A 13205-nucleotide genomic window follows, 5' to 3' on the forward strand; every position below is an offset into this window, starting at 1 on the left:
GTGAAGTTCATTTACAGCCTAACATTAGCATTTACGCTTTTAAAAAATTCATCTTCTTGAACAAAACGTGTCAGTAACATGTTTTTGCCACAAAGCCAGTTTTCTGCAATAATATCAAATCAAAAATGTATCTATATTATTTTTTGTCAGCTAACATTAACTATGACAATGCTAACATGCCCATGTTTACCATGCTCATGTAAAGAATATATATTTTAGCTTAGCACAGCCTAGTATTGTTTGCATAAATATTATGTGTAAGATGGAAAACACTGAATGGAAGTTAAAATCTCCGGCAGAGCACTCTGGCGCCTGACTGATCTAAAGAAAGATAACAGTGACACTTGGTGAGGTTTTGTGAGCCCAACTCCTCCGCATCCACACATTCCGGAGGTGATCACATACAAAGAGCTCTCTATACTCTCAGATCAGGGGAAGGCAACAGAGACATTTACCTCACCGGGCCTATAGATAAGGAAGGGTCCAGATGTGGGCATTATTCTCCTTTAGACACTTGGGGCCCCTCAATGGCCACTCACACACACACACACACATGGCCTTTCTCCGACCCACACACACACACACACACACACACGTGAAGGGCCCCTTTTGACAAACGACCTCCTGCGCATCCCACCTCGGAAGAGATAAGATTATCTTAGGAAACTCCCCAGCTCAGACAAAGGAAGCTACATGTGAATTCCATCTTTCTTCCCACACTCTTTTTCACATCATATGCACTCATTGGCAGACCACAAGAACCAATGAAGGAGCGACAGCGATGGAAGCAGAGGAACAAGAACCAATGAGAAGACACCATCCTCTTTACCTCCTGACCAATTAGAACTGGCCTTGATGGCTATTTAAACCGTCGCGCCCTCTGTTAAGGGGCCTCTCTCTGGTCTGAATACTCTAGGTACCAGCCGGAGGGGGGTCCATGCATGATGTCTACTTGTATCCTGATTTCTGAATAAAACGCTAACAAATGTAAAGTAGAAGTCTACCGCTGTCTTTCTTCCAGTGAGTGTCGTCCAGGTGGTGTGTCGCTGTCCTGAAACTCCAACAAAATGGTAGCAAGAGAATGGTTGTGAAAACCGGTCCAGAGACCTGAGGAGGACAGCACCTGAGATCCCAGACGGTCCACTGCTTCCAAGGCCCACTCCGAAAAAACTGATCAAACCGCGGTTTACAAATAAGGTAAGACTGAACCTGTTTATTTCAAATCAGTCAAATTGAACACTCTAAATTTGATCAGGAGTATTGGATGTGAGTATTGGAACTGCCACATTTTTGACTTAATTTAAATAATAAAATAAAGCGTAAAAAGGGAAATCACGATACAGCCTGGCATTAGGAGTCCTCAACAGGAGGCCAGTTTGATTAAGCTGGAAGCCGAGTTCGAACAGAACCCGCATTAGGAGTCCTCAACAGGAGGCCAGCGGTTAAAGCTGGAAGACGACCCAGAAGTGTGGGCCGCATAGTGAGTCCTCAAATTTACTGAGGCCGGCCACAAGGCTGGAAGACGACCCAGAAGTGTGGGCCGCATAGTGAGTCCTCAAATTTTCTGAGGCCGGCAACAAGGCTGGAAGTCGACCCCCCGACGAAGTGAGGGCCGCATAGAAGTCCTCAAATTTTCTGAGGCCGGCCACAAGGCTGGAAGACGACCCCCCGACGAAGTGTGGGCCGCATAGAAATTAAACACGTGTATGTATAAACTGTGAATGAATGTTGAATACCGGTGGTGAATAAATGTTGTCAAAGTGGAATCAACAGAGCAAAGTCGAAACCTAACGGTGACAACGAAAGCTCTGGTCTGTTGAATTGCACGAGTGATAAATAAGGATTTAGTGTTCCGAAAGACACGTTGTCAAGTAAGAACACATTGTATGGCAATTGTGTACTACGTTTAAGAGCAGTTACGAGTTTGAGATTGAGGATACTGAGAAACAACGAGGTAACTCGGCTTAACACGGCAAAAAATACAAGAGCAGAAAGGAGGGGGAGATCAGCAGAGCTGCTGCGCGGCCCCGCGGAGAAAGCACGCGCCTTCACAGAACAGCAGCCCCTCCCCTCCCCACTTAGCTGCGCGAGCCGTTCTTCACCCGGCAGGCACTCAGAGCGAGACAATAACAGAGCAGGACAGAGCAAGAACAGTGACGGAAGAATTCCTTTTGAAGATAACTATTAATTAGTAGAGTGTGCGACCATCTTTTACTTTTTGAAATGATGCTTTAAAGAAATGCATTGTTTAACCAAACTTTTAATTTTTCTTTAAATGAACTGATCAATTGCCTGGCTAGCTCAGTCGGTAGAGAATGAGACTTCTAATTCAAAGGTTGTAGGTTATTCAGTTTTAAATTGATCCCCTTTATTATTTTATATAGTCATCTATTTTATATTTTTATTATAATTTTTCCTCAGTCTCTCTTAAAGATTTGACCCCTTTCAAGCATAACTGCAGTTTTTCCCAGCCACAAGGCACCTCTCTTAGCAGTTCAGATAAAATATAAAAGAACACAACAACAACAATTAGCCGCCTTCCTCCCGTCTACCCTCCCCAACCCACACGGTCCCCAAAGATGAATCCCCAGATGTTGAATAACGGGGGGTACGGACAGACTGACGACACACGACACCATAACGACTCCATATATGTACCTGGTAGAGGAGACAGGACAACAGGCCCGTACTACTGCTACAACTGTGACGAGCCAGGGCATTTTGCCAGAAACTGTAAGAGGCCTAGAGGTAACTATTACGGAAGAGGTGGCAGAGGAAGAAGAGGAAGAGGAAGATACAGAGGAGGAAGTTATGGAGGACCTGGAGGTTATAATGGACCCCAGGGAAACCCTGTTCAACAACAGCAGCAGCCTCCAAAGCAACAGACTCCCCCTCAACAGCCCCCCCCTCTGCAGCAGACAGCAGCACAACCACAATACATCATAGTCTGTATCCAGCCCCTCCTCCAAATCCATAAGCACTGATCTATCAACAGCCACAGCACGCCACGTTTGCACCGCTTCAAGCTTAGTTCCCTCAAACCTTATGTTCCGCAACAGGCGGGTCAGCAGCCCATAAATGGGGCCAGAGAGATAATATGCATAAAAGAAGCCCGTTCAGGAGTAAGAGGGGTAACAACTGGGGCAACGGAGGCTTTAGACGAGTATTAATAAAATTTTAATTATAGTCAGGCTGGACATTGGGATACTTTTGTCCTTATCCACCACAGGGTTAGCAGTCTCAGTCAGGACCGCTTCAGTACTCCCATAATGTCTAACCCCGCCATAACAAGCACCCAACACATAGCCACAGCCACAAGGCAATGGTGATCCACGGCACCAGGCCCGGACCAGAGACACAACATTAGGCGTGCCCAGATCCAACAGGCGGGGGTCACCTGGACAGGTCGCCAGACTATCGCAGGGCCAACGCATAGAGACGGACCACCGTGCACGCTCACATGCACAAATAAAGTCGATTGACCTAAGCTGCATGTCTTTGGGCTGTGGGAGGAAGCTGGGGAACCCAGAGAGAAGAACACAGTGCTGGCCACTAATCTACATGTTCTGCCCTTGTTTAGTTCATCAGCCTCTCTTAGATCTATTTCTTTATGTACGGTCTCTAAAAGACAAAATGTTGATGCGTTAAAAAGTTTCAGGAGTCAGTTTTGCAAAAGTCTTGACATGATCTGACCAGAGACAAAAACATAAAGTATCAAACTCACTATTCTCCATCTAGCTGCATTGTGTAGAATTACAGCACATTACAAAACAAAGCAACTACTTTTAAGGTTATTGAGGTCATTTCATTAGCACTTCTTCATAAGTGAAGAAGTGCTTTCTCCAGTCGGTCTGTGTTAACGGTTACGTGTCCTACATGCTGCATCTTTGCCTGTTGAACAGAGGGTGGAAGCAAAGTCACAGTTGTGCTGCTTTACTGACTGCAGAAGAGTACACGCTGTGACTGATAGGAGTTTATAGTGATGCCAATATTGGTTTGGATCAAGGTTGTTTTATTGTTTTCTTGGAATCCTTCCAGAAAAGAAAAGAAATGATAAACACATGTGTACACATTACCTCTTTTTTTGCGATCAAATGTTTTTATTTAGCATAATCACACAGGATGGCGGAACACCAACACATGGTGCCCTTTCAAATTACAAACAATATGCTGAGACCAAAGGAGTCTCTCAGAACCATAAATCAGAGAGGAAAGATGGGCGGGGGGACATAAATATAGATAGATAGATAGATAGATATATACTTTATTAATCCCCAAGGGGAAATATACACACAACACAAGAGACAGACAGACAGACAGACAAATGTGTACACATGACCTCTTATCGATTATGTGATTCAGTAAATGTTGTATGAAACATTAAAGGATAAGTTCACTGTTTTCTTAAAATATCCAGGCACACGTATTCATTTTGAAACGGGTTTTTCTTGTTTTGAACATTCCTCCGGCTCACTCCTAAAAACTAACCGATTGATTTGTATGACTCAGACAGCCAAGGCCTCTGATTTGATTCAGGAACACTTTGGAATATATATTTGACAGAAGTAGGACGGTAGACTTTGTTCAACATCACTCATATTGAAAGTACATTGAAGGGACTTTTTATTGGCCAGTATGAACATGAGGAATGTTTAAAACCAGTTCCAGTGTTCATGAGCCTCTCAATATGGTTTTAAGACTTGAATAGTTTGCACATATCCTTTAATTACAAACTGTTTCAACATTGTATAGGTATGTTGATGACTTAAATCAGGTGATTGTGTACGATAGGACATTAAGGAAAAAATAAAAACAAATTTTAAACTACATTTCATAAAGGTAAAAATACATATTTAAAAAAAAGTTTAAATGAGTATAAACGTGTTGTTTCCAGACTACATAACTAGCTTCTTACCACGAGATCGCAAACTCTTCATTTCCAATGACCGATGGCCTTGAATGCGGAAAGCGCATGAAACTGCAATTTCCAGTGTGTTCACTTCTGTCAGGAACTGTTAACGATGTCGTATTAGCAGGTGAGTTACGCCTGAACTAAAACAAACAAGAACAGTTCAAATGCAAAGCAGCTGAGCCAGTGACACAATATTAGGATACACACAGAAGAGCCTCAGAGGTTATTTAAACTCGTGTTAGCTGGTACTGAGCAATCCGAAAACTTAAATTCTCACCTTGGTTTTTTTGGGCTACATCCAATATTTTAAGATTGAGCTATTCTTAGCTGTTGCCTCATCTGATTGCAGGAATTATACAAAGACAAAGTAGTTTCACTTTTTCTGATCTTGGTTTCATATGTTCGCTGCTGCCAACACTGCCGGTCTTAAAATAATTATGATATTTCCAGGATGGAATTGAAGATGAACAAAAAGAAGATTCACATGCTGTAGCCCACCATTCATTGGGGCCAAGCAGGGGACTGCCCCATGGCCGCCTAACACTCTTTTTTTTCGTGGCAAATCTGAGGTGGCTGTTTTGTGTAATTTGGGATCATAAAGCAGATGCATACATGTATGACAGAGATGTCTGTGGCGAGGTTTTAGACGAGACTCAAAACTTTGAATGACTAAATTTTTTCATCGTTACCACAAATTCCTTGTGATGCACATTTTGACTGTTTTGTTTTTTTGTCACGTGTTTGCTGTGTTACAAATGGGCTACCACTGAATTGTGTTGCGCATCCCTGTGTTGCAAAAGGACAATAAATGATCCTCGAGCCCTTGAATCAGGAACAGGGGCCGACTACATGTCACCTCTGGTTTTTGCTGCGATGTTAAAAAAAGCCTAACGTTATTTATTTATACTGGCAGAGCTGACTGAGCACACTGGCATGTCATCAGCAACACCCTCCTTTTCACCCGGACAGCTACACACGTCGACGCCGAGGCGCTGTCCGACCCCGACAGTCGACGACTGAGCATTTGGAGGTCAGTAGCGTATTGCTCCGGGCCATCACGAAGGCATCTATTGAAGGAGGGGAACGCGTTACTCATTCACTTCCCCCAAGTCCGATTGTGCCTCCGAAGCAGTGCAGAACAGGAGTATCATGACTCAGCTCTTGGCCCCGTCCACTCTTTCAGTTGTGATGATGTAACAGATGGCATATTCCCCCTCATTAGTCACAACAAAGGGAAAGTCATGCCTAAATGTATCGCAGCCACTGGAGCTCTGATTGCACAATTAGTCTATTCTGCATTCAAGCAGAGCTTCGGTGAGCCATGGGAGTCTGCTACAAACAGGCATGGGATGATTTGGCTCCGCGGATCAGACCACACGACTGTTTTAGCTCCAAGAAAGCATGAAATGTAAGCATAAATCCTGCATGGGTGTATGTCTGCAAGCTTAGGAAAGCCCCATGCAGAGTCAAGTGACATGAAGCTGGATGGATAACATGCGCAATGCAAGATGTCTCCATTCAAGCACGACCCAGTTTATAAAATCTGGCTGAAAAAAAGTCAGTCAGCATCTTTCCCAATATGTGTTTTCTCTGATCTTGTAAACATCCACATTGCAAGGTGCGAGAACGTCAACGTCCTCTTGCCGTTTGTGCTGAGTGTGTTTTTCACAGCGGGGTTTGCATGAGAGTACACACTGATGTCATCGGACGTAGCTGGCATCGTCATGTGAACTTTTCCATCGCAAAATCAAGAGGATGGTTTGACACAAATGGGGCTGGACAGCTTTCTCATGTCACGGGAAAGTCAGAGTCAGCTGGCGTTCTCTAGAACTGGAGTAACACACACATTGGGTGCATAGTGGAGAATGGGGCTGCTCAAGATGAGGACTGCAATAATACTACAATAATAATACTACTACAATATGGAAAATGGCACACAGACTTTCTTTCTTTCTCTCGCTGAGTGCCAATTTTCGGCTGGAGCCATCCCACTTTCTCTTTTCTCGGCCTCCCGTGCTCTCACTCCTCTTCCCTCCTCTGCTCCTCTGTCTCTCATCGAGCGGGCAAGGCGTAGTGTGTGGTTGGTGTGAGATAACAAAGGCTGAGGAGTTCACCATTATATAACTTCTGTGGAGGCTGAGGAGGTGGAGGAAGAGGAGGAGAGGCAGCAGGGTTAGCACGTAGGAAAGGGAGGGCAAGAGAGGGCTAGTAACCTACGTTGCAGTGCTCATTTGTCTTCCACATAACACACATGCACACACACACACACACACACACACTGGTCTCCTTTTCCTGCTCTTCATCGTGCATTCAGCAGGCTGCACTTGCAGATATTGCCTCATAATATAACTTTTTCAACTTTTGTGTTCCCACGCTGACAACCGCACATACAGATTTATTGAGTGAAATCACAATTTTTCTCTCTGACAGCATGTCTATGTGCTGCTCGCTGTCCCACCTCTGAGCCAGAGTGCTGAGTAGGCAGCTGCACACACACACACACACACACACACATACATATATATACAACCAAACACACACACTCACAGGTCTTCTCAAGCTCTATGGCTCCCTCCAGCCCCACCCGCCTGTCCTCCGATGGCCTCCCACTCATGCCACATGAAACATTTAGTGAGCCACTCTGAAGCTGTGTGACACCATCGTTTAGCACCGCCGAGCTAACGGCCCTCACACTGTGGAAAAACGTAGGTGTATGCTCGTTGGCGGAAACCCGATACAGCCGTCACTCTATTGCCTCTACTCATCTCATCCATATCTCTCTCATGCACATACACAAGCACAAAGGCAAAATCAGTGGTTCAGAAAGGCCCACTGTATTCAGAGCAAGACCTGCATTAATCAATATTGATCCCTGGAGAGCGTGTTTGTGTGTGCAAGTGCGTGTGCATGTGTGTGTGTGTTATAGTGTGCCTCTCTGCTGCAGTGAGGTGTGTCCCAGGATGGAGGGTGTATCCCAACTTGTGCAGTAAAATGCTGCTGCGATGTTCCTTGCAATATTTTGAAGATAAGAGAAAGGCTATAGCTGTCGAAGGTATTTGTTTATTTAAATTTAAGTTTAGTCATAAATGCACCGTTGTGATATTTATCTGCGGCATATCTCTTAATTATGATCCACTGCCCCTCAAATATGTTTTGCCTATAAATGAGGCAACAATAATTCAGCACCACCTCCCCACATGTTTGTGACTTCATTGAACTAGAGGCCCTATAGTCTCATGCGGCACGAGCCTATTCTCGCGAGGATTCCTCCCCTTTACTACACGCACACACACGCACACACACCACCATCATCACTCCTCCTCCTCCTCCTCCTCTCCCCAGCCCCTCCCTTTCCGTCTGTGCTCGCCTCTATCCTCTTCAGCTTTGCCTGCCTGTCAGATAGGTGCTTCAGTGTTGGAGGCTAGGCTACCCTCCTCCCGGACCACATACAAGAGCCAGCCGCCGTCGTACCCCAAGGCTTGGACTCCCCCACTCACGGTTTCAACCATGGCAGCCACTGTGGTTACTTCCACCCGGTTTACCGACGAGTACCAGCTGTACGAGGAGCTCGGGAAGTAAGCAGCAGCCGTAACGACCCAGTGTGCATCGTGTTTGTCTTGCGGTCTTGTCCCCCACCCCCGCAACCTCGCCTCGCATTATGTCTGGTTAGCCCGCTAGCAGCTGATAGAGAGCCGCCTTGTGTCGTCTCGCGCTATGCGGTAAAACGTTGTCGGTGTGTGTTTTAAACGACGGCCGTTGCTGCCGCGGTGCAGACACGCGAAACAGCCGTTGGTGTCGGTTAGCTAACGGACAGCAGTGCGCCGACGTTCAGTTGCTAACCAACCAGCTACCACGCTGATGTTGATTAAACTAGCCGAGTTAGCGCACCGGGCGCTGCGTCTTTTCGCCGCTCATGGGAGTGTCGGTGCACTAACAGCTGTGTTAGCTGCCTGGAATTTTATGGTCTGCTCAACTCGCCAGAGGGGCCCCGGGAGACGTCGCCCTGTGACATTTCACCGGCCCAGGGCGGTCTGACAGCTCCGCGCTGGCTCCGCAGACCAGGGGCTGTGGTCGCTGGCTAACTAGGCCGACCACTTTTAACCCCCTTCTCTTCTTCTTCTCATTAGCATCTGCAGGTGATTTGTGTCACACTAGCCGTGTTGTACAGCGTGACGTATTGCCTCTGGATCGCGTCAAGAGAAAGTTATGCGGCGCAGGCTGCGCTGCGTTATGTTTGCACAGTAATGCCGACACCAGCTGGCTCGATGGTCGTCAAGTTATCAATAAGCGCTGGTGGTCTAAAACGAAAGGGATCGTGAAGCTCGCGCTGTCATCGCGCCATCTGACGTGTGCTGTGTAAGAGGCAGTGACGTGTTTTTCCTCGGTATTTTGATGACGGCAAGAAAATCGGGCCACTACCTCCTCTGTTTCATCAGCAGCAGCGTCTGCTGTTCTTGGCTGGCGAAGGCTTTTTCGTCTTCTTTTTCTCTCCATCTCTCTCCCCCTGTTGTCCCCAAACCAGCGGCTGCAGGGTGACACTGGTCCGATAAAGACACACCAGCCTTAATTTCCATCTGCCATTTCCACTCTCTGCCTCATAATTGAGTAATCGATGGCACTGATTGCACAGCCACTGCACTGGCTCACATATACTCACACCTACACGTCCTCCATCGTGGACCCACCGCTCCCGATCCTTCTGCCGACTGGCCACTTACCTCCGCTTCTGTTTCTGCGCCCGCTTGTTAATGCATTTAGCTCCGTCATAGGTTATTAGTGTCAAGGCACTGCCTTGTACTTCTGTCACCTCTCATTTACTGGTAAATAATTGAAACTAAGAGCAGAGCAGAGTGCAGCGGAAAGTAGCCACCCTCCATACATCATCCAGAGTAGTGCAAGGCAGCCTTCCTCTCGCAAGAAAACTGCGTAGGGCCAGATACTGCAGGTAGTACAGTCTGAGATGTAGTCGCCATGAAAATAATGCCTAATTATTGTTCTGTGTTGCTCACAATTTAAGGATCACCCGAGCAGTTTGCAGGTGAAAAATATGGAGCATTCATCTAGGTCAATATGAGACTCCTCAGAAGGAGTTAACAGATTTAAAACTAAACATTGTTACCTCTTGAATGTATTAGATAGTACCCATTCTATGCAGCACATTTGTTGGGCTAGCTGTTGCAAATTGAATTTCCTGTGGGGCTGTAGGTTACATTGTACTGTGTGCCTATCGAAGATAAGCAAAAGTACTTGGCTATTCATTTATAATCCAATATGTAAACTGATATCAGCACTCATGCTTGTTATATCAATGCTGATTTACTTCATTGTTTTACACCTTCACAGGTTCTGCACACTGAGTCTGCGATAGTAATGACTGTACACTCAATGTCTGTGTGAGAGACACCAAGGTTGTTGGCTCACACACAAATCCAACTGCTGCATACGAGTGGATGCAGTTTCACATGTCCCACGTTGTGTGTGTGAGTGAGAGGGCCAAAGAGCATGTGAGATGGACTGATTTTTGTCTGTTTGTGTTCTTTCTTCTTAGGGGAGCTTTTTCAGTGGTGCGTAGGTGTGTAAAGAAGTCATCAGGACAGGAATATGCTGCAAAAATCATCAACACTAAGAAGCTGTCTGCAAGAGGTATGTTAACACCATGCTCACTCACCCCGATTCTAAAATATGCAGATTTGATGTGTGGAACTGAAGTCGGGCTCTGCGGTATGTCATTTTTATTTCGTGATGGCTATCATTACTGGTATTCCATAAAGTTTCTTTGAATTATATTGAGAAACAGTTTTTAGATAAATCAACAAGTGGTGGTGTCTTTTGGTGGTTAATCCAGTGAAATTGGCAAAGTGCTTCGTCCTGTTGATGAAAAATGGGGAGTTCTGAACTCTGTGATGTAATATAAAAAAAATTGTCAGAAAAATATCTGATGCACTCTGAATGCAAGTTAGTTATCCTTTATTAAAGCATTGATGACCAATGTGTTTCAACTCAACAAGTCTTCTTCTGGGTATGAAGTGTAATGAAGTGACCTGTCAGATGGGATGAGAGAACGACTCACTCAAACACTAATAAGACACGACGGTGAAAATATCCAAGTGAATGCAAACGTGCAGCTGACTCGCGCACACATACTGGCTAAAAGACTAAAGATATTAAATCACAAATTAAGGTCAATTACTGTGACAAAATCTCAGTATAAAACAGCAGTATATTATTTCTAATGTAAACTGTAATACTCCCACATAGAGTGGCCTCCTTTTGATGGATTGCATCATGCAGATCATAACACTAAGTCGGCCTTGGCTTACCAGAGATAATGAAGCAATAACTAATCTCTACTGATCCACGCCTTTCGCCTCACTATATATCGTCACATCGCCCAGCCTTATTGGAAAGTATGCACATAAACCAAGAGTCCCATCATTCCCATGGCAGAGGCAGTCTTTTGTTCAATCGTTGTCTGTGGGGAGTTCTTATCTGCAACCTTTTGATGGTTTAATGACCCTCTTTATAAACATTGTATAGAGTAACTCTCAATTGCTCCACTGTGGTATCATTAGACAACTGCTGTACAATGGATTGATCCACATTTCGGAGACGCTCTCCATGGAAGGGGAACATGCATGCCGGGACTGAAATAAAACAATAAGAACCGACAGGATATGAAAGATGTTTCACCGCTGATATCGTGTTAATAATTGGTGCGTTCACGTAGCTCCACTGTGCACTCCTGAATTGTATTTGTTGCGTCGGTTGCTGTGCCTGCAATAGATCCACACCCACGTGCACATGCCTGGTGTGGCGTGCCATGTTGTAATGATGACGTCAGCTCATGGCGGTGTGTCAGAGCCTCCCCTGGCTTTTGACTGAGATACTTAATTGCTTTCTCCCTTTTTTAAAATATCTGACAAATTCGACCTGCTTTCCTTCCTGACATTCGCACAGACACCTGGCTTCCTTTGTTCTCCTTTCCTGCACTCTCATTACCTCCGTGCTTATCGTTCTCCGCTGGCCTCTCTCACTCATTGCCTTTCTCTCGTCTCTCTGCAAAGGGGGATTGGTTTGTATCGAGGCTAATCCAGTTATGCAAAATGTATCTCATCAACCACTAAGGCCCCACGGATTCCATAGGCGCCTCCCTGTTTGCCCTGTTGTTGTCGTCTGTGTCTGATGGCATTTGTGTGTGTGAGGGAGAGAGCGGGGAGTAACACTAACAGAGCATGTCTGTATTGTGAGGCATCTGTGAGTGTGTTGTAATACCCTTATTGTTCTATCCCTGCCTTGAAGTGTCCACATAGGGCAGCTCCTGGTATTAATATCCCACCAAGGAAAAGTAAGGGCTCAGCAGAAAACACGTCGGCTGCTTGCAGAGGCAAGGCAGCACAATGTCGGCCTGTGTCTGTGCACGTTTGCCAGGGAAGAAGATGAAGAGGTGTTTAACAATATCGTCCTGCAAGGACATGAGCGACACGCCACACATCAGGGAAGCACGGTGGCATGAGAACGTTTGGGTTCGCGAAGGAGACGACGAGAGGATTTTGTGCAACGAGAAGTATTGCGGTAGGCCGCGTGGCTGATTCATCTTACACGAAACGGGCGCACATGCACGCGTGAGCAGGCAGCTTGCCCGGTAGGATTTGGGTCTTTTTAATTTTTTTTATTAAAGACCAATGGGGCGAGTGTGACCTCACGCGTGGCCTGGTGGGTAAGTCTCGCAAAGCTCTGGTAAACACTGCAGTAATCTGAGGAGTGGGGGAGGGGTGGAAGGGAAAGTAAGTAAGTAAGGAAGGAAGGAAGTGAAAGGAGGAAGGAAGTGAAGGAGGCTGGGCAGCATGGCGAGGATGGATGTTGGCTGTGGGATGGTCCAGCCAACAGGCAGTTGGGGGTGAATGTGAGCGAGTGGCAGGGGACATAATATGCTCCTGCATGAATATTTTTTGAAAGGATCTTTGATGCAACCCTTATTTGTAGCTAGTCTTTTTATATTTTTTTCATAAATGGAGTGCAATTAATTAAAATGAGCCAAGGAACAAGATTTAGCCCATCCCCCCCCATATTAAAAACTATATTAATCGTATTTGTTTTACATGGCAGCGCACAGTGTTGGGATGCAAGTTTCTGCAGAAGGAAAGCTTTGTTGTATATTGTTAACGAGTGAAGTGACTGAAAAGAGGATGGCTGCTGCAACACTAAGTAAAACAGACTATCCATTTGACCATAAGACCTCTCTTCCTCCATTTCCTTTCTGTCATTGGGTTGCTTTATTGTCCCAGTGAAATTT

General features: G+C 45.6%; 1 protein-coding gene across 3 annotated transcripts in view; it reads left to right on the forward strand.

The window, feature by feature from the left end:
- Window positions 1-8299: 8299 nt before the first annotated feature.
- The window catches only part of LOC130203157 (calcium/calmodulin-dependent protein kinase type II subunit gamma-like), a 35035-nt gene continuing 30129 nt past the window's right edge, over window positions 8300-13205 (forward strand). The window contains exons 1-2 of one of the 3 annotated variants that reach the window (XM_056429065.1): window positions 8300-8487; window positions 10461-10555. In XM_056429065.1, coding sequence (XP_056285040.1) covers window positions 8420-8487; window positions 10461-10555 — 163 coding nt within the window. In that variant the 5' untranslated portion in view covers window positions 8300-8419. The remainder of the gene's footprint in view (window positions 8488-10460; window positions 10556-13205) is intronic. The other 2 variants (XM_056429063.1, XM_056429064.1) reach the window with 2 other exon arrangements.

The sequence above is a fragment of the Pseudoliparis swirei genome, chromosome 13 (assembly GCF_029220125.1).
Source record: "Pseudoliparis swirei isolate HS2019 ecotype Mariana Trench chromosome 13, NWPU_hadal_v1, whole genome shotgun sequence".
In the NCBI taxonomy this organism is placed as follows: Eukaryota; Metazoa; Chordata; class Actinopteri; order Perciformes; family Liparidae; genus Pseudoliparis; species Pseudoliparis swirei.